The sequence below is a fragment of the Castor canadensis genome, chromosome 18 (assembly GCF_047511655.1).
Source record: "Castor canadensis chromosome 18, mCasCan1.hap1v2, whole genome shotgun sequence".
Classification (NCBI taxonomy): Eukaryota; Metazoa; Chordata; class Mammalia; order Rodentia; family Castoridae; genus Castor; species Castor canadensis.
The window spans coordinates 3,140,606-3,165,082 of NC_133403.1; the positions used below are offsets into that span (position 1 = coordinate 3,140,606).

The 24,477-nt window shown below is 52.2% G+C and overlaps 1 protein-coding gene across 2 annotated transcripts; it reads left to right on the top strand.

Annotated features, from left to right (window-relative positions):
* Window positions 1-19: 19 nt before the first annotated feature.
* On the top strand, window positions 20-23,684 carry Sec14l2 (SEC14 like lipid binding 2). 2 transcript variants are annotated; one of them, XM_074061041.1, is made up of 12 exons: window positions 20-178; window positions 2,143-2,218; window positions 6,438-6,481; window positions 7,105-7,164; window positions 7,372-7,560; window positions 9,496-9,591; window positions 9,727-9,787; window positions 10,286-10,369; window positions 14,808-14,914; window positions 14,994-15,133; window positions 15,219-15,388; window positions 22,368-23,684. In XM_074061041.1, exons 1-12 carry the CDS (start codon window positions 125-127, stop codon window positions 22,496-22,498), a joined length of 1,212 nt encoding a protein of 403 aa, XP_073917142.1. In that variant the 5' UTR covers window positions 20-124; the 3' UTR covers window positions 22,499-23,684. The 2 variants fall into 2 exon arrangements, with proteins under 2 accessions (XP_073917142.1, XP_073917141.1); XM_074061040.1 differs by lacking the exon at window positions 2,143-2,218 and having other exon boundaries at window positions 32-178.
* The last annotated feature ends 793 nt before the right edge of the window (window positions 23,685-24,477 follow it).

The window sequence follows — 24,477 nt, forward strand, 5'->3', positions numbered from 1 at the left end:
CAGCCACGCCCCCAGGGATCCTTTAAGAGGCGGGACTTGGCCGCCAGCCCCGCGGCTCCGGCTGAAGGCTGGGGACTTTACTCCATCAGCTGCCGCAACCGCCGCGCCCCGAGCCTGAGCCACGATGAGCGGCAGGGTCGGCGATCTGAGCCCCAGACAGAAGGAGACACTGGCCAAGGTGAGTCCCTGGTCCTGGGCCCTCGTCCCCTCCGGTGGGAAGGAGCTGGGTGACGGGGAGAGGGGGATGACGAGGGACCGTCCCACGGAGGGGGCAGCAGCCGATCGCCACCCCCACCCCCCTGCACCTGCACCCCTTGCTCTGGCCAGCTCCTCTCTTCTCCCTCCCTCCGCCTGCCCAGGGGACCCTGGGAAGTTTGGCCACCACTGTCCCCGGGGGTCCCCCTTCCCCCCCCCCCCCCCCCCCCCCCGGGAGCAGCCCTGGCCGTGCCACCTGGGAAGAAGTGGTTGCTTGGAAGCTCTCGCAGGCAGCCGAGGGCACAAAAGCAACATTCATCCTCGGTGCTGGCAGGGACTGGCAGCTGGGCCCCAGGTTTCCTCCCATTTCCGGGAGGTTTTCCTCTGGCAGGGGGCAAGTGACAGATGGAGAGGGTCCTGTACAGCTCCCTTGGGATACTTGAATAGACCTTGCCTGGTACCAGGTCGCTGTGGTGACCTTGGGCAAAGCCCTGTCCTCTGTTTGCTGCTTGCTGAAATGAAAGGAGGATGTGGGACCCCGCTGATGGGTGATAAAGGAGGCCCATCTCTTTGTGAAGTTAAGATCCTCTCTGGAACACGGTTTGAGCAAGATTAGCTCTCCCCCGTCTGCAGACCCCTGCCTGGCTGGGGACTTAAGATGATGCTCTCGGAAGGCATCTGGGCAGTTTAAGAGTCCTGCCATCTGGATCTCCTTAGGGAGAAGGGAGACGGAGGTCTGCTGTTCTCTGGGTCAAAGTGGATGGAATCCATCCCCAAGGTTTGGGGGGCTCCACTGCTAGGCAGTTGTCCACTGCTGGAAAGGTAGCCTGGAGCTACCTGGTGTCTCCTGCTGTAGGAGCAGTGAGGAGGCCTGGGCCCCAGGAAAGCTTTCTCCCAGCCTGGGTCTCCCCTATCCCAGAAAGCCCAGGACGGGGAGGGCTCTACGGTCACTGCTGACCTGCAAGGGAGTCAGGATTAGGTAGTGATTAAACCAGGGCTGTGTAGGGTCTTTGGTGAGGGGTGGTTTCTCCGGCTTGGATGAGCAGTATGCCTGTAGCTGTTTTGGAGGATGGGAGGGTTGGAGTCTCTGGTTGACCTAGGCAAGGGGCAGAGGTAGCCTGTCCTCATTGATCCCTCTGAGGCTGTCCTGTGGGTCAGTGACCAGGGAAAGGTGAGTGGCAGGAGGCTTGGGGAGGACACGTGGGGGCCTGCTTGCCTACGGGGTAATGAGAGATGGGGGGGTGGGTGGGGCTGTCCTCTGGTGGTGTGTGCCTACTTCTCGTTTGGAGAGCCACTTTTTGGCTTCCTACTGGAATGTTCCCTCTGCTTGGGTTGTTCACCTTCCTCCCTCTGTTGCTTGAAGCCTAGCTCAAATGCCATTTTATCTGAACTCATAGGAGACCACTCTCTTCCTTCCCTGCTGCTCCCCAGAACTCTGTCCACACCCTTCCATTACCAAGGAGGCACAGACCATGGAGAAGACAGTGCACTCCAGCCTCAGACAGAACCACATTTGCATCCGAGCTCTGCTTCTTACTCGCTGTTTGACCTAGGACTTGTTACTTAGCCTCTCTGAGCTTTCATTCTTTCATCTGTAGGATGGCGACAGTGATACCTCTAGGGGGAGGTGGGAGTAAGATACAGTACCAAGACTAGTGCTGTGCACACAGGGAATGCTTGTGACATGGACAACTTTGACTGTGGCGTGTACCAGAGTGCTCACTATCACAGTTAGCCGGGCACACACAAGCCTAGTGTGCAGACACCGTCACATCGAGTGCACCCTGCTACCTTGCCCCTCTGGTGAGACAGAGCGTTTATGTTCAGCCGCCGTCTGCAGCATCGATCTGGGTGAAAAGAGGGGTCCAGTGAAAGTCCCTTCGAGCGCCCCGGGCAGAGGGCGGGCAGGATGGGACCGACCACTCACCCAGCTGCCTCTCCCTACAGTTTCGGGAGAATATTCAAGACGTGTTACCTGCCCTGCCGAACTCAGATGACTATTTTCTCCTGCGCTGGCTCCGAGGTGAGGGAAGAGGGGCTGTGGGGGCTGGGCAACTCATTCTGAACAACAGAATGGCATACCCTGGACACCCTGCCCCTAGCCATCTGAGACTTTTGGGAGGAGGCTCAGCCTTTAGAGTCCAAAAAGCACTTGGCAATGACAAACGCTCAACCCTCAGGCTGGATAGTGTGCACATGGAGGCTCAGAGAGGTGAGGTGAGTTGCTCCAGGTCGCACTGTGGGCGAGTGGCAGACCAAGAGGAGACCAGAGCCCCCACGTGCCGTCTGTCAGCCAGCACCCTTTCCAACTCCTACACAAATCTGCTTTGCTGGTGGGTTGGGGGAAGTCGAGGCCAAGCGAGGTCAGAGCTGAGGTTAGAACCAGGGTCCTGAGCCCTGGGAGGGCCATGTTGGATGGCAACCCGACAGCAGTGGGGCTAATGTGGCGGAAACATGGAGGATTCAGCCTGACCTGGTTGACAAGACCCTTCTCAAACTCCCTGCCAGGATCTGGGCCCCAAGTGCGGGTTCTGGCTCCGCCCTGGTGTGGCTGTGGCCCTTGGGTCAAGGTCACATACTCTCTAGGAGAACAGGACGAAGCAGGGTGCCCTGCTTGTTGCAAGATGTGACACAACAGTGCTCTGTACACCGTGGTGATTTTGCTACTGGCATCGGCGTGCTCCCCACTAACTCCTAAAACCTTTCTCTTCTTTTCCCTCTTCGTCATTCAGAGCCACCCTCCTTTGGCTCTTCTGACACACTTTTATTTTCTTTATAGACACTTTACTATAGACATAGAAATGACAAAGGAAATGCCACTGTCAGATCAGCAGGGCTCGAATTGTGTGGTAGAATCATATCCCAAGATGTGAAAGTATAAATGACACCCTGTTCTTAGCTTGTGGACACACACCTCTGCGCCCTACAAATCTGAAAGCATGTAGGTTTCTTTGCTTTCCAGAAATCAGATCAGGCTGGGGTGTGGCTCAACTGGTAAAGCCACCTTGCAAGCGTGAGGCCCTGAGTTCAAATTCTGGTACTTCAAAAAAAAAAAAAAAAAACCCAAAAACCCAACCCCTCCAAAAAACCCAAACAAGTTTTCAGAAATGAGGCAGAGCTCATTTCTGGTAACACCCAAGGGGAGGTACACCCAAGAGAGCCACGTGAGGCTCTCTCATTTGCCCAAAAAGCTGCGATCTCCCCCAGAGAGGGTGGAAGGGCAGTCTGGGGGCGGCAGTGGAGTTCGTTCAAGCTGAAGGAAATTCTGTCCCAGCGTTTGCTGAAGGGCTGGAACTAGAAGCAGGTGGGTGGACAGAGTGGGAAGAGAGTGGCCTCCTTAAAGGGCCAGCTGCAAGATTCAACCAACTACAGAGCTTCTGCTAGGAGGAAGAGGAGCGTGGTTTCAGAGAGCCATTGCACAGCCACATGGCTGTCCTTTATCTAGGCAGAGGGTCCTGGCAGCTGGTCTCCCAGACACCTAACACACATCCCACTACCACCACCGCCAGAGTCCTGAGATAACCCCTTTTCCCGTAAGGCTAGATGGTCTGCTGAGTACCCATATCTGCACCGGTGACACGCTTATAAGAACATCACGGTGTGGTCTTTCCTATTTACGAGATGAGAATACCGACTCAGAGAGGGCAAGACACTTACCTGACGGCACACAGCCAAGGTAAAGTGGAGCCAGGGCAGCACCCGGAGATCATGTTTTCCATCAGCCTCCTTTCCAGTAACACAAGAAGAACTGCATTTCATTTGTGCCTGTCACTCCCTGGGTAGGAGCTCAGGCCTGATCAGATCCTATACCTTTAAAAATCAACCTTGCTTCTCTTTCTCCTGTTGATTCTAAAAGCCACATCTGCAAGCGGCACACCAGCAGAATGTCTTTCCCTAACCCAGGCGTGAGCTTGGGGTTCAGTTTTCCGTTGCTTCTCAGGCACTGAGCAGGTACACAAATGCCCACTGCCACCCCTGGCTGGGACTGAGCTCTGAGCACCCTGGCAAGGAGGGTCAAACGGGAGGTAGAACAGGAGGGAGCAGAGAGGTCTGGGTCTCTGTAGAGTACAGGACGAAGGCGTTGGTACACAAAAAGCCTGGGAGGGAGGTGGCCTTGCTCAAGATGGACCCTAGCAGATAAGGGTTAACTGGAGAGCTCTCCTCCAGATAAGGGGGTTCAGAGCTCACCACCACCCCACCCCTGTTCTATAGACAGATAATGGCTCTCCTTCCAGAAGAGTGTCCTTTCTATGGGAGAGTCCCGCTTCTCTCGGGGCATGTTACTTTGCACCTTACTGCTTTCTAGCTTATTAGATGATTTAGTCAGAGATGTGCAGTATCGTCCAAGGTCAAACATAGAAGGAAAAAGAGTTGGGATGCAAACCCCCATTACATTCCTCCCAAAGCTGCACCTGGCCAGGTGTGGTGGTGCATGACTATAATCCCAGGCACTTGGAAGGCAGAGATAGCATGATCATGGCTCAAGACCAATTCCTGGCAAAGTCAGCATGAGCCCCTACCCGGGAGACAAAACAAAAGCCAAAGGACTCGGTGGGTCGTAGAGTCCTTAGCGAGACAGAGGGCCTGAGTTCGATCCCCAGTACCACAAAAGTGAATAAATAATTCTAAAAAAAGCTTCACCGGGCTGTCACTGTAGCCCAGGCAGGGTGGTGGTAGTTAGTACTCCCAAGAGTGGCACCAAGTATCCAGCACCCATGATGGGCGTGGCGTTGTCAGCCCTCTGGATGGGTCTTCTGAGCCCAGGAGAGAGGACTGGATTTCATGACAGCAGAGCAATGGCAGGTGCTCGGTTGCTCTCAGAGAACAATGATGAAGGGACCGGTGACAGTTCAGAGGGCAGCCTGACTGGCCCAGGTTCTGGGACCATGTCACCAGATTGAATTTCCCAGAGGATGTACAGCTGGGAGGGGGACAGGTTCATAGGTCAGATAGCCAAACTGGTTAGAATCCGGATTTCGGAAACATTTCAAAGGGTGGAATGAAGGCTGGGTGCTGGTACTCACTCCTGTAATCCTAGCTACTTGGGAGGCTGAGATTGGGAGGATCAAGGTTCAAGACCTGCCTGGGCAAATAGTTTGCAAGACCCCATCTCCAAAATAACGAGATCAAAATGGACCTGGAGGCGTGCAAGAGTGAAGCCCTGAGTTCAAAATCCATCCTTCTCCCCCCTCAAAAAAAAGGTGGATGAAATTAGATAAGGATGGATCTCGGGCCCTTCCCCCTCTCCAGGGAGGGACAGAAGCTTAGCAACAGCACAGGTGCAAAGGATTTGGGGGTTTCAGTTAACTCTAAGCTCCACTTGAGCCAAGGGCGTGACTATCGCTTTGAAAATTCTTAGGATTTCCTGGGGACAGAAAAGAACACCTGGGGCTATGCTGGGGTTTGGAGAGCTGGCTGTTGAGGGGCCCGGGTAAACTGAGACCATGCAAAAAGGAAGTTATTTAGTGCGCCTTGAAGCCGTGTGGAAGGAATCGGTAAAGGCTCCGAGGGTGGGCAGCATGAAGTAGGGGGGTCCCGAGTGACCGCGCAGAATTTACCAGAGAGAGACACCTGTCATGGGTCCCAGGAAGCAGCCCTGTTCTCCGAGTGTCTCTGGGGTGGCCGTCAGCTCGGCAGAAGCAGTGAGTGCAGATGGCAGGTTCTGATTATCTGGGAGCACGTGACCTGGAGGGGACAGTGCGATTTTGTTGTTTGAACTTGAGCAGGACGGCTTGTTGGGGTGCAGGCCTAAGATAAAGGGTTGGTCCAGGTGAGCGGCACTTCGGAAGCGTGTCAGGATTCCTCCGTGTTGACGTGTGGGTCCTTTAGGGGTATGACAGGACTGGCAGGAGGGACGTCCTGCCAGCTCTGCCCCAGATCCCTGGGGAAGCCGTGTTCCCTTTTGAACTGTGGGTCAATTTCTCCTAGACGGTGAGGGGGAGGTCAACTGATAAAGGGGTCCAGGGTTCACTTTTCCTGGACCTTCACCTGGCTGGTGAGTCCACTGGCATAAAATTCTTTCGCCCTGGGTTTGCAGTGCTGCCCCCAACGGCTTTGAACTTGACCGGCTCTTCCATGATCTGTCGTGTTCTAGAAGCCCTCAGTGGAAGTGCTGCCATGTGAGCTGCTCTGAGAGTCAGCTGGGAAGGTGGCCAAGATGTCCAGCCTGGGAAGAGGTTCCTGTCCCCACCCTTGGAGTCCCACTCTGCTGGCCTAACCTTGACTGTGTTTCCCTGTTACAGCACGAAATTTCGACCTGCAGAAGTCAGAAGCCATGCTCCGGAAGGTGAGACTCCTTTGGCTCAGCCTCACCTTGCCTGGCCTTCCTCTGCCCATCCCCACCAACCCCCATCGCAGCCTTTTTGCATCTGAATATGAGCTGACCACTGTTGCCTTCTCCCTCTGGGACATCATGCTGTCCCTTCCTGGGAGACCAGAGATCTCCTGGTCCCGGGCCAGCCAAGGGTGGTATCTGCTCCCTGGCACCTCTAAAACAGACAGGGCCTCCTTTTCCATTCCTGCTCAGTGTCCCCTAGGGTCCCCTGCGATCTGGTTCTCGTCAGCTCATACTGTCACTATCTCTAGGTGCTTATTAAGGACTCCCGCACAGCCCTCGCCCACATCTACATTTTTTTTAATTTCTATTTATTTATTTATTTTGGTGGGACTGGGATTTGAACTCAGGGCATTGCACTCACAAAGCAAGCGCTCTATCACTCGAGCCACACCTCCTGTCCATTTTGCTCTGGTTATTTTGGAGATGAGGTCTTGGGAACCATTTGCCCAGGCTTGGCCTCGAACTTTGACCCTCCCGATCTCAGCCTCCCAAGTAGCTAAGATTATAGGCGTGAGCCACAGGTGTTGGCTCTCTCTCTCTCTCTTTTTTAACCTCTGTTTGTGTGTCTGCAGCACGTGGAGTTCCGGAAGCAAAAAGACATTGACAATATTACTAGCTGGCAGCCTCCAGAGGTGAGGACAAATGATCCGCTTCATCCCTGTGAGGGGAGGACTGGGAGCCTCGATGCCGAGGGAGCCCTGAGGTTTCCAAAATGGGTATCCGTTGGCACCCAGGGGAGGGACGTGATGTGGAGCGAGGGACTGATGAACCCTGAGCAGTGTCTGTGATCCAGGGAAGGTTTGGATGCCCACCCGGAGCCTCCTGTGTGTCTCTCCCAGGTGATCCAGCAGTACCTGGCAGGGGGCACGTGTGGCTATGACCTGGATGGCTGCCCAGTCTGGTATGACATCATCGGCCCTCTGGACGCCAAAGGTCTGCTGCTCTCAGCTTCCAAGCAAGACCTGCTGAGGACCAAGATGCGGGACTGTGAGCTGCTCCTGCAGGAGTGTGCCTGCCAGACCACGAAGGTGGGCGGCCCAACACGGTCGGGCCGAGCTGGCGCGGGCGTTGAGGCCGAAGAAGGGGTGTCACACGGGGATGGGGCACAGTCACATCGTTAGATCTCACAGATCACAGAAATCTCAAGGCTTCACACTGACATTTAACTTTATTTTATATTGTGATGCCGGCCATCGAACCCAGGGCTTTCCATGTGCTGGGCAAGTGCTTTACCACTCAGTTAGAACCCTGCCCTGCCAGATTTTTATTTGGTTAAATAAGGGCTTAAAATGACCATCTGTTGTTGTCATAATTGATACCATAAGCCATAGGGACAGTATCATCTCAGAATAAAAGGCTGTCCTTTAAACTGAATTAATTTTTTTTTTTTTGGTACTGGAGTTTGAACTCAGGGCCTACACCTTAAGCCACTCCTCCAGCCTTATTTTTGTGATGGGTATTTTTCAAGATAGGGTCTTGCAAACCATTTACCGGGAGCTGGCTTTGAACCTTGATCCTCCTGATCTCTGCCTCCTGAATAGCTGGGATTACAGGTGAGAGCCCCGGCACCTGGCTACATTGGATAAATGTAGCTTAATGAAAAACTCACTATGTCTGGGCGCGGGAGCACATGCGTATAATCCCAGCACTTGGGAGGCTAAAGCAGGAGGATCACGAGTCGGAGGCCAGCCTGTGTTATGTAGTGAGACCCCATCACAAACAAATACTCCAAGAGCCAGGTGTGGTGCTTCATGCCTGTAATCCCAGCTACCCTAGAGGTGGGGGCAGGAGGATTGTGGTCCAAGGCTGGTCTGGGTGAGAGCAGAAGACAAAGTAAAAACTGTGGCTGATGTCTTATGCCCATAATCCCGGCTACGTGGGAGGCTGAGATTGGGAGGATTGTGGTTCCAGGCCAGCCAGGGAAAAAGCGAGATCCCATCTCTAACATAACCAGGGCAAAAAGGACTGGAGGTGTGGTTCAGGCAGTACATCACCTGCCCAGCAAGCGAGAAGCCATGAGTTCAAATCCTAGTATGGAAAAAAAATACATAAAAGTAAAAAAAGTAGGCCCTGAGTTCCTAGTACTGTCAACCAACTAACCAAACAAAACCCCCTTCAACAACCCAAAAACCCAAAGTCTGGGGACACAGATCAGTGGTAGAGACTTCGCCTAGCACACACGGGGGCCTGGGTTTGGCTCCCAGCACCTCAGAATCAGATGAACAAACCAAACGCACTGCGCCGTGGCTGTTTTTGTCACGTATGTGGGGAGAGTGGAATCATGTCATGGACCAGTCCATCCCTGGACAAGGACTGGGTGCCACTGGTGTAGACGAACTCAGATTCTGTGCTTCTCTAGTCTGTATTCAAAGGCAATCAGGACAGCCGCTCTCCTTACTGAGAAAAAGACAGGCGCAAGCTGGAGCTTTCACCCTGGCCTTCTTTCCTTCCTTCCTCCCCTCAGTTGTAAAGAGCCACCTAGACGATGTGACAAAGTCTAGGGACTTAACATTGTCACCTGCAACCATTCACAGACAGCCTACTGTATGCAGACCCCAGGGGCTGGGAACACAGGCAGTGTTTGACGTGACCTTTAGGGCTTAGGTGGAACAAAGCCCCTAGGCCTGAGCAACAAGTAGCTTAGGTCCAGATGCTGCATGGGTGCTACCCGCAGTGACTTAGAGGAAGGAGGAGGCCACCAGGCGAACCTGCTGGGACACAGGAGACCTCAGATGTAATGTAAATCCATCCAGTCACTTACTGGCTGAGAACACAGGGACCTAGGCAGAAGGAGTCACCTCTCCAGGCTGCCATTCAGGCCTTCACTTGGAAAACCCTTGGGGACCCGGCCCCAACCAGACCTGGTTGCTCTGTGGGTGCCTGATGCAGTCACCTTGACCCTGAACTGGGCCTGGCTTCTGCAGCAGGGCACTGCCATGACCTCTTGCTGTCTTTTCTTGCAGCTGGGTAAGAAAATAGAAACCATCACCATGATTTATGACTGCGAGGGGCTCGGCCTCAAACACCTCTGGAAACCCGCGGTGGAGGCCTATGGCCAGGTAAGGACACGGGGTGGGCAGGAGGGAGCCTGGGTGCAGCGGTGACGGCAGATGCCAGCCTGGAGGAAGCAGGGCTTCTCTCCCTGGCACAGAGGCCTGAGCCTGCTGGACCCAAAATGATTTCTGCCTCCACAGTTTCTCTGCATGTTTGAGGAAAATTATCCTGAAACACTCAAGCGTCTGTTTGTTGTTAAAGGTAAGTTGGGAAATTGTGGTGATGAAGCCAAATGGGAAAGGGAGGTCAAAAATATTACTTGGTCGAGCTCGGTGGCTCACTCCTGTAATCCTAGCTACTTGGGAGGCTGAGATCAGGAGGATCACAGCTTGAGGCCAACCTGGGGAAAACAGTTCTCAAGACCCCATCTCCAAAATAACCGGAGCAAAATGGACTGGAGGTGTGGCTCAAGCAGTAGAGCGCCTGCTTTGCAAGTGTGAAGCCCTGAGTTCAAATCCCAGTTCCAATAAGATAGGAAGAGGTCATTTGGCCATGTCCCCCATGTGGACGGGGAGGCTGGACCTCAAACAGGTGTCACGTTGAGACTCACTGCTGAGCCTCCTATGTGCAGCCCACAGGACCAGGGGACATGTGGCCCAACATGGGGTCAGGGTGCTGCAGAGACGTGGGCCGTGATGCCACTGTTAGGGACTGAGTGACATCTGCTCCCATCCTCACATGGCGGGGTCTCTGTTCCAGCCCCCAAGCTGTTTCCTGTGGCCTATAACCTCATCAAGCCCTTCCTGAGTGAGGACACGCGGAAGAAGATTATGGTCCTGGGAGGTGAGTGGCCCAGATCCGTCAAGCCCCACGGACTGCTCTGTGGCCCAAATGGGTCTGGCTTTACAGGTGGCTCTGTCCACTGCTTTGGTAGCAGTGGGACGCAGGAGCAGGTGGGGGCAGAGCCGTCTGTTTGAATAAGAAACCTTTTTCTCAGACATTCTAGAAGCAAGCCCTGGGCTCTCCATCGTTCACTCAAAGATGAATGAAACTAGCCCGGAGCCGGTGGCTCACGCCTGTAATCCCAGCTACTCAGGAGGCAGAGATCAGGAGGATCCTGATTTGAGACCAGACCATGCTAATAGTTTGTGAGACCCTATCTCGAAAAAACCCAACACAAAAACGGGCTGGTGGAGTGGCTCAAGTGGTATAGTGCCTTGCCTAGCAAGTGTGAGGCCCTGAGTTCAAACTCCAATACTGCCCAAAAGATTCCCCCCAAATCCCAACTATCTAAGGAGCCAAGAAAGGTGGCTCACACCTGTTACCCCAGCTACTTGGGAGGCAGAGATCCAGAGGATCGTGGTCAAGGCTAGCCTGGGCAAAGACTTAGAGACCACATCTCAACAAATAAGCCAGGCTGGTGGCACACACCTGTAATCCTGGTTACATGGGAGGTGTAAGTAGGAAGATCATAGTCCACCCAAGCCCAGGGAGAAAAGTGAGGACTCTAGGGGCTCTCCTAGGAGTTGGAGGGGGTTAGAGAGAGAGCTATCTGGGATGGAGAGGGTCCCTGAAGGGGTGTCATTGGCCCAGCTCAGTTACTGCAGCTGACCTTGGCATTGGTTGGGTCTGTTGGGCCCAGTGCAGGTATCCAAATCCATGGCCTCCCTTAAAATTTATGTAACAGAAGGACAGAATGAAAAATAATGAACGCAAAAAGAGCTGTGGGTGTGGTTCAAGTGGTAGAGCACCTGCCTAGCAAGCGTGAGGCCCTGAGTTCAAACCCCAGTACCGTCAAAGGAAAATGAAAAGAAGGAAACTTGCTCTTTTAGGAACTTAGAGTATCAGCTATGGAGAGGAAGTTAAGAGACCAGAAAGGACTCAGAGAAGGTGCCATGGAGGTCACAGCAGCGAGATTAAGGGTGACTGGGAGTGGCTCCACTCCTACACACGCCTACGCTGTGCCAGGCACTGGTGCCAGGCTCCAGAGAGAATTGAGACAGAGTCCTCTGAAGAGCTCTCAGGGAAGGGAGACGCAGCAGATGTTTATCAGCCTGGTTACAAATGGAGGGAAAGGGAAAACACTGGGAGCGACTGGCAGGGGCGCCCACCCTTCCCTGCCGCACTGGGGAGAGGGTGGCGCCACCTGCCATGTGAAGCCAAGCAGGTGGCTGCTTGGCAGAAAGACGAGGCTTGAGCAAAGACCTCCAATCAGAAGATCACGGGCAGTGATCAAAGAATGGGAGGCAGAGGGCGGCAAGAGATGAGGCTAAGATGAAGCCCAGGAGCCAGGTGGCAGAGAATCCGGGCCACCAGGTCAAGGAGCTGGGAGAGGCCGCTGGCAACCAGAGAAGAGTTGTGGCAGGGGAACCACGATGAGATTTTTAAGCTGATACGTTGTACTGGCAAAGATACCAGTTTGGTGTCGCCGTCCAAGCAAGGGGTGTTGTGTGACCTGCGGCACTGCTGATAACAGGCTGGATTTGTGACTTATTTGGAATAAAACAGCAGAACTTAACTGACTGGAAGGAGAGATCTGGAATGGCTGGGGAAAGCCACTGGTAGAAGTTTGAATGAGCCAGAAGCTCATTTTGTGAGACCCACGGGTGCTGGGAATCCGTGAGCCTGCAGGTGACACTGGAGATTTGGGAGTTATCAACTAAAGCCAGCAGCCAGGTGCGGTGGCTCACGCCTATAATCCCAGCAACTCAGGATGCTGAGGTCAGGAGGATGGCGGTTCAAAGCCAGTCCTGCACAAACAGTTTGCAAGACCCTATCTCGAAAAAACCCATCACAACAAGGGCTGGTGGAGCAGCTCAAGCGGTAAGAGCGCCTGCCTAGCAGGCATGAGGCCCTGAGTTCAAAACCCGGTGTTACCAAAAATCACTTTTAAGTAAGTACAGGCAGCAGCTAAAAGGCTGAGAGTGCTAAGACTACCTGGTGACGAACAGACCTTGAGCCCTGGGGGAGTATCCAGGTTCAAGAGCAGGCAGAGCAAGGGGAGCCCAATGGGAAGGGAGGCTGAGAAGTGATTAATGAGGTCGGCAGAGAAGCAGGTCAACAGGGATTGGAAATGCAGAGAAACGGACACAAGGGAAAATGTGACCCAAAAGCCACAAGGAAGACACACAGGAGTCAAGCCAGCCCAGGGACAGACAGTTCTGTTTTTGCTACAGAAAGTGCTAGAAAGCTGGGTTGGGACGGTCCCCAGGGAGGCCCCACCACCTGCGGGGCTGAGCTGGGGTTGGGTGAGAGATTTAGGTAGCATATTGAAAACGACTGTTGCAGATGTGTCGTGACACATTCAGGGAATTACTGAGTTCTACTCCTTGCTCTGGCAGCAACAGATTCTGCCTTTTTATTTTTCTTGGCAGCACTGGGGCTTGAACTCAGGGCCTCACGCTTCCTAGGAAGGTGCTCTGCCACTTGAGCCACTCCATCAGCCCTTTTTTGTGATGGGTATTTTTGAGATAGGGTCTCACAAACTATTTGCCTGGGCTGGCTTGGAACTGCAGTCCTCCTGATCTCTACCTCCTGAGTAGCTGGGATTACAGGCGTGAGCCACCAGATTCTGCCTCTTGTTGTCTCAATTACTCTCTCTGTGAGATGGAAAGAATCCTCCTGCCCTTATCCCACAGCTGTCCTGCTGAGCTGGACGAGGAAATAAAATTCAGAGCAGCTGGGCTTGGTGGTGCACGCCTATAATCCCAGCACTCGGGAGGCAGAGGCAGGAGGATCACAAGTTTTGAGGCCAGGCTGAGTTACATAGGGAGACCAAGTCTCAAAAAACCCAGGGCTGGATATATAGCTCAGTGGTAGAGCCCCTGCCTAGCGTGCATAAGGCCCCGGGTTGCACCCCCAGCACCCTAAAAAGAAAAAACCCCAAAACACACTGGAGCAAAAAGTGATTTTTGGTTTTGCTGCTGCTCCCACCCACCGTGTGCATGAGACGATAGGAGGTTCAGCCTGTTCTCCCACCCACCTCCAGCTGGGAAGGTACTCGGTCTTCAGCAAAGAGGGGACAGTCACCCCCGCTGGTCACTGGTGGTTAGCAGGGTGGATAAAAATCACCCAAGGCCACAGACACTGCGTTCCCGGGCGCGGCATGATTATCTGAGGGCTGGCAGAGCCTGGGCGGCCTCTGTGCATCTCCAGCCAGCAGGACACAGGACACTGGGCTGTCCCCGGTGACTTGGAGCTGGCATGGGTTTCCCACATGGAAATGTCATGCCTGGCTCGTGTCCCCTCGTGAGTTTGGATCGCTGAAGTGGTTTCTCGGCACTAGAGTTAAAAGTAGCTGCACAGCCGGACCCGACGCTGGGGCTGGGGTCCGGCTCAGGGAATCCACTGAGGGGTCGCTGTCCAGGGACACACGAGGGGTGAGGTGTGGGGAAATGTGGAGTTTGGATCCTAACACTCAGGACTTCCTGTCTGCTGCCGGGGCTGTTCTCCGTGTGGCACGCCCTTCCCTGCTTCCTTTGCCCACTCCTGCTTGTATTTTGCTTCTCTTTGTTTTTCTTTTGAGAAAGGGTCTTGCTGTGTAGCCGAGGCTGGCCTCAAACTCGAGCTCCTCCTGCGTCCACCTCCCCAGTGCTGGGATTACAGGTGTGCACTACCCTGCTCAGCTCCCCACACGTACTTCGATGTTGTGTCACCCGCCCTGGGTGTTTACAAAGCTCTCTCAAGCATGCTTAGCTCACTTCATTCCCTCCATAGCCCTGCAGGGCAGGAAGAACTGGCTCAGAACGAAGTGATTTCCCAAGGTTGCTGAGCTGGTCTGAGGTAATGGGCTCAGCAACCCAGGGCTTCTGATTCCTGCTCCAGGGCAGGGCCGTTTTTTGGGTGATGGCTCTTCCTAACCCCCCCACCATAGTACTATGTATGTACGACACGCTCATAATGGCCCCTCTTCTTTTGGTGGCAATGGGATTTGAACTCAGGGGTTCACACTTGCAAAGCAGGCGCTCTACCGCTTGAGCCACACCTCCAATCCATTTTGATCTGGTGATTTTGGAGATGGGGGGGGGGTCTCACAAATTTATTGTACCCTGGCCTGGTCTCGAACCTTGATCCTCCTGATCTGTCTCCCAAGTAGCCTGGATTACAGGCGTGAGCCACTGGTGCCTAGCTATAATGTCCCTTTTTCAGGGAAGGGGACAGAGACGGGTTTTTCCTCCCCTTTCATGTAGACTGGCATGCATGTGGTGGAATTTTTGGCCTGCGATGTGGTGAAATCTTGCTTAGTGGTGACTTGTCCCAGTGTCCTTTCTTCTCTTGCCAGCAAACTGGAAGGAGGTTTTACTGAGGTATATCAGCGCTGACCAGTTGCCTGTGGAGTATGGTGGTGCTATGACTGACCCTGATGGAGACCCCAAGTGCAAATCCAAGGTATGGGGACCACCGGGGAGAACAGGCAAGCCGTGTCGGGTCAAACGTGCACGATGCTCACCCTGAACTCTGCTTCTAGATCAACTACGGGGGTGACATCCCCAAGAAGTACTACGTGCGAGACCAGGTGAGGCAGCAGTACGAGCAGAGTGTGCAGGTTTCCCGGGGCTCCTCTCACCAGGTAGAGTACGAGATCCTGTTCCCCGGCTGCGTCCTCAGGTAGGAGCTGGGCCCTTCCCTGGGTGGCTGCAGTGAGGTGCACACACAGGTGGCACTGTGCGTATGAACACGTGCTCCTCTGCAGGTGGCAGTTCATGTCCGAGGGGGCAGACATTGGCTTTGGGATCTTCCTGAAGACCAAGATGGGGGAGCGGCAGAAGGCTGGGGAGATGACAGAGGTGCTGGCCAGCCAGCGCTACAACGCTCACCTGGTGCCCGAGGACGGGACCCTCACCTGCAGCAATCCTGGCACCTGTAGGTATCACGGTGTGGCGATGCATCAATTTCAGACCTGTCAGCTTTCTGTCTGCGAGGGCCCTCTCTTCCTCCATGACCTTGAACTAGAGTAGGAAGTGAAGTTCTATTAGGTCACCCCCCTCCTGGCACAGATGAGGACACCGAGGCTGGGAGAGGTGAGAGGATTTGCTCAAGGTGGCCCAGCTGGTTAACAGCAGGGTAGGAAGAGATGCTGCAGGCACAGGTGAGTCACCGAGGCAGGTGAGCACAAAGGGTTCAGAACAACTGCTTTCGGGCCCAGGTCTAACTGGGTGTGTGACTGTGACCTGACATTTCTTGGGGTCACTCCAAAGACCAGAAAGGCAGAACTGGCCTGGTGGCTGTAGGGATCACAGGGGCACTGGCGAGCTGAAGAAGGCTCAGCCTGAGTGCTACTCATCTCCAGGCTGACAAGAGAACGGGGACAGAGTTTGAGCAGGCAGTTTAGACATGAAGAAGCCGCTTATGTCACCTGACTTTGCAGTATTGATTAAAACTCTTTGATTCAGCAGTTCTACTTTTGGAAACGCAGCCCACAGAAATATTTATAAACATATACACAGATGGGGGGGCAGGAAATTCACAGCAACCCAGAAAACCAACAATAAGCCAATGACCCAAGAAGGCCTTGTTAAATAAGTTACATGGAACACCGCATAGTCACTGAAGAGGACATACCGACAGGGACAGAGAAGATGTCTGATACCCATTAAACAAACAAACGCGAAACACAGCACGTGTGCGCTTTGGTAAAAAAGTCTGTCCTCAAGAAAGAATTGTAGGAGACCTTACCTCTGAGGTGGTTAAGTCCTGATGTAGGGCTTTCATTTTCTTTTAGTATTTCTGCAAATATATTTGGCAGTGACAAGATATTGCATTTATAAGCACAAAAAGCACACACACAAAGACACACAGCCCAGACAAATCTCTAGTTTCCTTTCTTTTGGGTGGGACTGGGACTTGAACTCAGGGCTTTGCACTTGCAAAGCAGGTGCTCTACTGCTTGAGCCACACCTCAGTCCATTTTGCTCTGGCATTTTGGAGATGGGGGTCTCAGGAACTATTTGCCTAGGCTGGCCTTGAACCACGATCCTCCCTATCTCAGCCTCCTAAGTAGCTGGGATTACAGGCGTGAGCCACTGGCGCCTGGCTCTAGTTTCCCTCCTGACAGAGCCAAGGGGCTGGGAGAGCGCGGGGGCTGTGTGACTAGAACCTGAATTGGATTTCACTACTAAGTAGCTGTGTGTTCTTAGGCAGGTGACTCAACCTCCGAGTCAGTGTCCTGATTGCTGCAATGGGAAACCTCACAAGGCGGTCAGATTACATGTAATAAGCTCTGCCAGGCACTGTATTAATGAGCACAATGCCTTGTCATTATTAGGACAAGTGGGGGAGCAGGGCCATCCTGGAGCTAATGCTGCAAGATGGGGGAAGCAGCACCGTCAGGGGTCTGCACTAGCCCAGGAGATGTCTCAGCTTCTGTGCTTGTCCACACCATCGCCCGGTCTGAGATTCTGCCCCTCCCTTCCATCCTAGGCAACCCTCCATCTCCCCCGCCCCTCCTCACAGATGCTCCGTGGTGCGATATGGCTCTCTGGGGAGGGGGAGTGTTTGTTAGTGAGCAGCTGGGTCCCAGGGGAGAGGGGGGTCTACTGTGTAATTCAGCAAGAACGAGGCTAAAAAATGTCATACACACAGTCTTGGATTTTCTTCTTCTTTTTCTTATTTTTTTTTTTTGGTGGGGCTGGGATTTGAACTTAGGACTTCACACTTGCAAAGTAGGTGCTCTACCACTTGAGCCACGCCTCCAGTGCATTTTGCTCTGGTTATTTTGATGATGTGGGGTCTCACAAACTGTTTGCCTGGGCTGGCCTTGAATTATGATCCTCCCAAGCCCAGCCTCCTAAGTAGCTGGCGCCTGGCTTCTTTCTTTTCTTTTAGTGGTACTGGGGATTGAACTCATGGCCTCACCACTTGAGCCATGCCCCCATCCTTTTGCTCTTAGTCTGGTTTTCAGATAGGGTCTCTGCCTTTTGCCCAGGCCAGCCTCTAACAGCAATCTTCCTGTCTCCACCTCCTGAGTAGCTCGGATTACAGGTGTGTACTACTATATCCAGCCTCGAGCCTGAATTTTCTTTAAAGGATGAGGAAGCTGAGGTATAGAAAAGGGATGTTCTCACTCCCATTTTGGCAGACACCAGACTCCTAGAGTGTTGGTCTAGGACCACTTGGCCAGACTGTCCTAGAGGTGATCAGGATATCCATTCTTGTTGTGACAAGGGTTATGGAAGAGCGCCCCAACCCATTTTCCAGCATGGTTCCTTACCCCTCTACCTCTAGTGTCTGAAGGACAACACAGCCCAAGAAGGGACTACGAACCTTTTAACTTAATTAGGCTTAGGTTTGCAAATCCCAAATTTATTTTAGCTCTTCTTGGGTACATTCCCAACAGAAACCTTTACCTGCCTGGGATCTGATGGCTGTCCATCCCCGGGGACAGCCAGGTCACGACATCCAGTCCCCCTTCCGAGGTGTAAAGGTAGTAAGGTAGGATCAGCTGTTGCCTGGGGCTGTGACTCATGTTAAACGTGAGCCTGGAGAACACGGTGTTGGGTTATCAGCTGAGCCTCAGGAGGCCGGTGTCCCTAGAGACCAGGTGACCCCCTGCAAGGTGGGTCACGATGACCCAGTGGAGAAATTCAACATCTGGGTGTGCCAGCCTCCAAAGGCAGGAGCACGCTAACCTTCCTTGGGGTTTTCTGGTCCTTGTCCAGGGGTACTAAGTTACTGAGGAGGGGACCAAAGTTTGAATTGATTTCCTTTTTACCTCCCACCTAATATTTACTGAGGATAGACTGCTCTACTGGGAATGAAAGAATCCCAGAAAACATCAGTTCTTTTTTTGGTGGAACTGGGATTTGAACTCAGGGCTTTGCACGTGCTGGACAGGTGCTCTACTACTTAAGCCACGCCTCCTTCCCTCCCCGTTCCCCCCCCTCCAAAAGATCAGCACCTGAAACACGGTTGGAAAGCAACACAGCATAGCTAGGTAGTACTGGGGTGAAAAGAACCAGCCAGACAGGCATAGAGCGGCCAGCTTTCTGAGAAAGTTCAGCTGTGCCACCAACTCTCTCAGTGTTTGCAAAAATGTCACTAAAGAATTAGATTTGGGCTCCTGCCTTGAACCCCAGCTACTCAGGAGGTAGAGGTCAGGAGGATCAGGATTCAAAGCCAGCCAGGCAAGTAGTTCTTGAGATCCTACTGCAAAAAACCCAACACAAAAAAGGGCTGGTGGAGCGACTCAAGTGGTAAAGCGCCTGCCTAGCCAGTGTGAGGCCCAGTACCATTACAAAAAAAAAAATCAGATTTAGCTTTCCTTTTCCCTAAAAATAGGGGAGTGGAACAGAGCAGAGCTGCACCCTGGGGCCCATGGACTCCTCGGAGCAGTGGTTCTGAATCGTAAACACCAAACATTCCCCCTTTAAAAATTTATTTATTTTGGTGGCACTGGGCCTTGCTCTCAGCACCTTACGTGAGCTAGTACTTTTATAACAAATAGCGTCTAAAGTCTCCTTTACTGTCCTGAAATGCAAATTCATAGACAATATGACCCATCTACAGCCTGGCTTGGTGGCTCATGCTTGTAATTCAGGAGGTAGAGATCAGGAGGATGGCAGTTTGAGGACAGCCAAGGCGAAAAGCTCATGAGACTCCATCTCAACTAACCAACGGCTGGGCATGGTGCCGTGCGTCCGTCATCCCAGCTATGGTGGGAAGCATGAACAGGAGGATCTCATCCAGGTGGGCCCAGGCATAAAAGCAAGACCCTATCTGAAAAATAACTAAAGCAAAAAGGGCTGGGGGCATGGCTCAAGTGGTAGAGCGCCTGGCAAGAGCAAGGCCCTGAGTTCAAACCCAGATAGCGAAAAAATAGTGCATATATGAATTAAAATCAATGTAACTTGTGATATTAAAAAAAAAAAGTTCATTTCAAATATGGATAATTTCTGAGGTGCTAGGATCCAGCGCAGGGCCTCACGCATGCGAGACAAGCTCTCTACCACGGGGTCACACCCTCAGCCCTAGAATGTATTATTTTTCATTACATAAATGAGAACAAAGTTGTGTCTACTGCCTGTGTCTCTCTAGAACAGTGACTGTCCCTTTGAGAACCACTGCCTCAGGGGATCTCTTATGGCTCCAAGGGAATCTGAAATTGTCTGCCTTCACCAGATTCTCAGGGGCCAGTTGCCTGGAGGACCTCTGGGGGCTCCAAGAGCCTGTGACTGCATGACTGGTGTCAAAATGAATGCTGCAGACTATGGAGTTGCAGACTCCAATCCCTCTGCCCGTGCCTCTGATCAACCCCTCGCTTTTATTTTTTCTTTTTTGGGGGGGAGGGGTGCAGAGCCATGTCCATCCTGGTCCTTAGTACAAGGAGTTCAAAGAACCCCACTCCTCTAGCGAGATGGACCCTGGCTGCCGAGGCTTTGTCACCCAAAGCATAGAGGAAGCCTCTCTCTTTCCAGAGGGACAGTTGGTCCTGTAAGATCTCTGCTGCAGACAGAAACTAGATGTCTGATACTCACGTCACACCAGGAGGAAAGAGTGAGTGGCGTGTGTACTGTTGATCTGAACTATGCATTTTGTCCAGAGTCAGGAAAGGGGAAAGGTTAAGTCTTAGGATGAATACAGAGGGTTTTTTGTTTTTGTTTTCTTGCTGGGAAAAGTGACAGAAGTCCAGTATAGCATTTTGTGGTTGTGTTGTTTTGATGCTTAGTTCTCTTGTTAACCGAAATGGAACAACTTCTCCAAGAAACAGGGTTAGCAAGTTGGTCTGTTCTGTTGCCAAGGCTAGAAGCTCTCTCTGCCAACTGCAGGCCCTGTTTCTCTTCCCAGAGGAAACCACTGCTAACAGGGCTTATCTTTTACCCCAGAAAACATTTTCCTCTCCTTTGGAAGCCTCACACATTTCCTTAACGAACAGGTCATGTACACATATGGATACACCCACAGGAATTATGTCTGTTATTTGGTATATGTTTGTAGGAAGTTAGAAGCTATAAAACTCATGACAGGATCTGGGAAGAGCTTTCCTTTTAGGATATGATCATATCTGCACAGGGTACCATCAAAGAGAATCTGTGAGTGTAGGTGGACAAGTAGCAAAGCCAAAAAAAATATATTTTTTTAACATACAGATTACAAAAATGTCACAGACTATTTACAAACTGTTTTGCAACTTTTTTAGCTTCAGGGGCTATCTATCAATCTATCTATTATCTTTTTATCTATAGAACAAAGTCATTCTATAGAGCAAAGTTCTGTTCATATCAGAGCAGTATTTGGCTGGAGGTGTGACTCAAGCCACAGCATCTGCCTAGCAAGCACAAAGCTCTGAGTTCAAACTCCAGTACTAGAAAAACAAAAACCAAAACAGTATTCCATCATAGAGAGTGACTGCTGAAGCAATTTTCAGTTACCTTTTTTTTCCCCTCTTTTTATTTTATCATTTTTACAATCACTTACATGTGTATACATTTAGGCCATCTCGTCCCCTTCCCCATTTATCTTTCTGCAGGAAGAATTCGTGGTTCAACAAAGTTTGCACTTTTTGGGGGAGGGGGGTGACTGGGGTTTGAACTTAGGGCCTCATGCTTACAAAGCAGGAGCTCTACTGCTTGAATCACCTCCAGTACATTTTGCTTTTTTTTTTTTTTTTTTTGCAGTACTAGGGCTTGAACTCAGGGCCTACACCTTGAGCCACTCCACCAGCCCTTTTTTGTGATGGGTTTTTTCGAGATAGGGTCTTGCACACTATATGTCTGGGCTGGCTTCGAACTGCGATCCTCCTGAACTCTGCCTCCTGAGTGGCTAGGATTACAGGTGTGAGCCACCAGTGCCCAGCTAAAGATTTTTTGTTGTTGTTGGTGGGGAGATTTGAACTCAGGGCCTCATGCTTGCTAGGTAGGCGCTCTACCATTGAGCCACTTTGCCAGCCCCTTGCTCTGGTTATTTTGGAGATGGGGGCCTCATGAATGAACTATTTGCCTAGGCTGCCCTCAAACCATGATCCTCCTGATCTCTGCCTCCCAAGTAGCTAGGGTTACAGGCATGAGCCACCAGTGCCCAGCTAAGTTCAGAAACTGAACAGGGCTGGTCTTCCAGAGGCCAAAGTCAGCCAGAACAGAAGCAAGAATGTGGACCAGGGGGAAATTCTAGCTCCCATCATTTGTTCTCTGTGTGACATACCTGCTTTTTATCTGACATAAAACAGGACCAATGCTGAACTCAAGAGCCATAAGGAAGAGTGAGATCACGTGTAAATTACCAAGCCATTGCTGTGACAGTCATTATTACTGTGACAGTCATTATTACTGTGACAGTCATTATTACTGTGACAGTCATTATTACTGTGACTGTTATTAGTGAAACTGCTGCTTCTAATTCTACCATCCCCCCTTCAAGCCTCGTTCATTCTCTATCTGGAGTAAAAAGCCATGATTTCAGTCTTTGGGTCCTCTTCTTCTGAGCTGTTACAGATGTGACTGCCCCTTCATGTGGTACTTGGTACATTCTATCTCGTGCTTTTCACTCCTTGAACGTCTTGTCAACTCAGCTAGGCTCAGTTTCAGGTCAAAGACTATTGCTTACGCTGCCTCCTTCCCCGGCACCTACCATGCTGCCTTGCTCAGTCAGTAAAAATGAACCGTCATCAAGCTGGGTGCTGTTAGCTCACGCCAGTAATCCTAGCTACTCAGGAAGCAAAGATCAGGAGGATCGTGGTTCGAAGTCAACCCAGGGCAAATAATTCACGAAATCCCATCTTGAAAAAAACCCATCACAAAAAAAGAGCTGATGCAGTGACTAAAGGTGTAGGCTCTGAGTTCAAATCCCAGTACCGCCAAAAAAAGTTAACTATAATTACTTGAATGTTTGGTTTTCTGCCTCCCCTCAGATGTCCTGCGGTTTGACAATACTTACAGCTTCATTCATGCCAAGAAGGTCAATTTCACCGTGGAGGTCCTGCTTCCAGACAAAGCCTCAGAAGAGAAGATGAATCAGCTAGGGGCAGTCACCCCAAAATAACGCCTCGTTCTACGGCAGGCCTGGCTTCCTCACTCAGCCGAGTCTCCCTGTTGGGTTTTCTTGTAGCAGTCATTTTCCCCCACAATCCCGGAGCCCCAAAAGACTGGGCTGGAGGGATGACTTCAGGCTGGATCTGGGAGCTTTCATTCCAAAATTAGGCAGAGGGTGAGAAGCTGAAGGGGGTCTCCTTGCCTTTCGAATTACTAAGGAGTCCCTAGAAGCTGGCCATCATGATAGGATCTACCTGTCCTGTAAGCCTGGCTCAGGGGACCTGTCCAGGGATGGCTGAGACAGGGAAGAGGGATGCCACACGGGGACAGACTAGGACCTCACATTTTAGGGAAGCCAGCTGTAGGGAAGGAACTTGCTCTCAAATGACCACGGAAGGTTAGCGCTTACGATGACGGGTAGCAAGGTAGCTGGTTGCTAGAGTTAGGGTGGCAATCAACGATTTCTTTCAAACTTTTTAATCCCTAAGGCCGGGTTATCTCTAAGGCTTTTCTGCAGTGTCAGGAGAGGCCCAAAATCAGCTCAGAGCATCCCACTCGAAGGCAGACAGGTCTCTGTCTCCCTTTGAGAGCTTAGCAACTTCTGGGCTCCACTGGCTGCCTCTTTAATTACTAATGATTGCCAGTGGCTCGGAGCTGCCTGGGGACTTTGGTGACCCAGCCACTGTTCTCCAATGCAAAAAAAAAAAAAAAGCACCAAGGTAATTTTACCTCCAGGGATCACGTGGGAGGGCCAAGGAGGCAGGGGGTGAGTCCTAACGGGGGGGTCTCCCATCCCCTTTCAGTGCCACCAGCCTATCTCTAAGTCCCCCTCGATTTAAGCACCCCAGACAAAAGGGACAAGGGGCATCAAGTTAGTAGCACTCTGGGCATTTCTGTCTGAGTGTCCCACAGACCTGATGAGAGGTGCAGTGGGTTCCTCGTGCCTGTGGACGGGGGTGGCCAGGCGTGGAGGTGGCCCGGGCAGGTGACCAACGCCAGGTCCCGGGGTGCCCCGAACCCGGGGAGGCCGCCCCAGGCCCTGCAGGAAGGACCTCCTTTTCCTCGGAAGCCAGGCCCCGGCACGGACCAGAGGGTGGGTCAGATCGCTCAGGGCATCCTGGCCTTGGCTCACAACGTTGTTAAGAAAATTAACCAATGAATAAAGCAACGTTTGATGCACTAAGAGTGAAATTCAATGCCCGCCGCCGGACTCTCCTTGCAGCCCTTAGCTCAGACCCTCTACCAGGTTCCCGCCAATCCAACGCATGCGCAGAAACTCTGCTGCGTTATGGGCGTGAACTTTCCCCGAGAGGCCACGCTACTAAGTCGCCTCCTGATTGGTCCAGTTAATGAGGGTTCATCCGCCATCTTTGCTCAGGGCATTCAAGAGGCTCCAGATTGCCTTCACGGTGAGGGCGGAAGTCCCGCCCCGTTCGGCTGTTCAATACATGCCGGGAGATTCGTGCGTGCAGACACGCGAGGGTCCAGATGAAGGCACGCTGCGCCTGCGGTGGGCCCTTAGGGGGAGGGAGGCGGAGGAACGGCGGTCACGTGGTGTTAGGGACCGTCTCCTAATTCCGCGGCCGCGCTGCCGGCGTTTCAGGGGTGGAGAACAGTTGTGCCTTCCTCCCTGTACCGAGCCCAGTCCGCCCCAGATAACCGACTGCGCCACGCGGCCCTACCAGAATTTAGGCGCTTGGGGCTGAAAACGGTGGTCTCCATAAGGAGTCTTTAGGTGATGATGAGAAAAGTTCATTTTTATTGAATGTCCAACTGGGTACCATGCAAAAACCCTGTGTCTACCGCCTGGGGTTGATGACTTAAGGGACTAAGTGTCAACCACAAGTCAGCGCTGGTCTCTCTCTCTCTCTCTCTCTCTCTCTGTCTGTCTGTCTCTCTCCCTTTTTCTCTCTCTCTCCTCTCTCTCTCTCTCTCTCTGTCTCTCTCTCTCTCTCTCTCTCTTTCTCTCTCTCCTCTCTCTCTATCTTC

What these genes read in the sequence shown, in the direction of transcription:
- Sec14l2 (XM_074061041.1), top strand. Translation starts at nt 125, where the DNA reads ATGAGCGGCAGGGTCGGCGATCTGAGCCCCAGACAGAAGGAGACACTG. An exon ending in CGGTGGAGGCCTATGGCCAG is followed by an intron (nt 9,592 to 9,726) that starts GTAAGGACACGG and finishes CTGCCTCCACAG; the next exon opens with TTTCTCTGCATGTTTGAGGA. An exon ending in CTGCAGCAATCCTGGCACCT is followed by an intron (nt 15,389 to 22,367) that starts GTAGGTATCACG and finishes GCCTCCCCTCAG; the next exon opens with ATGTCCTGCGGTTTGACAAT.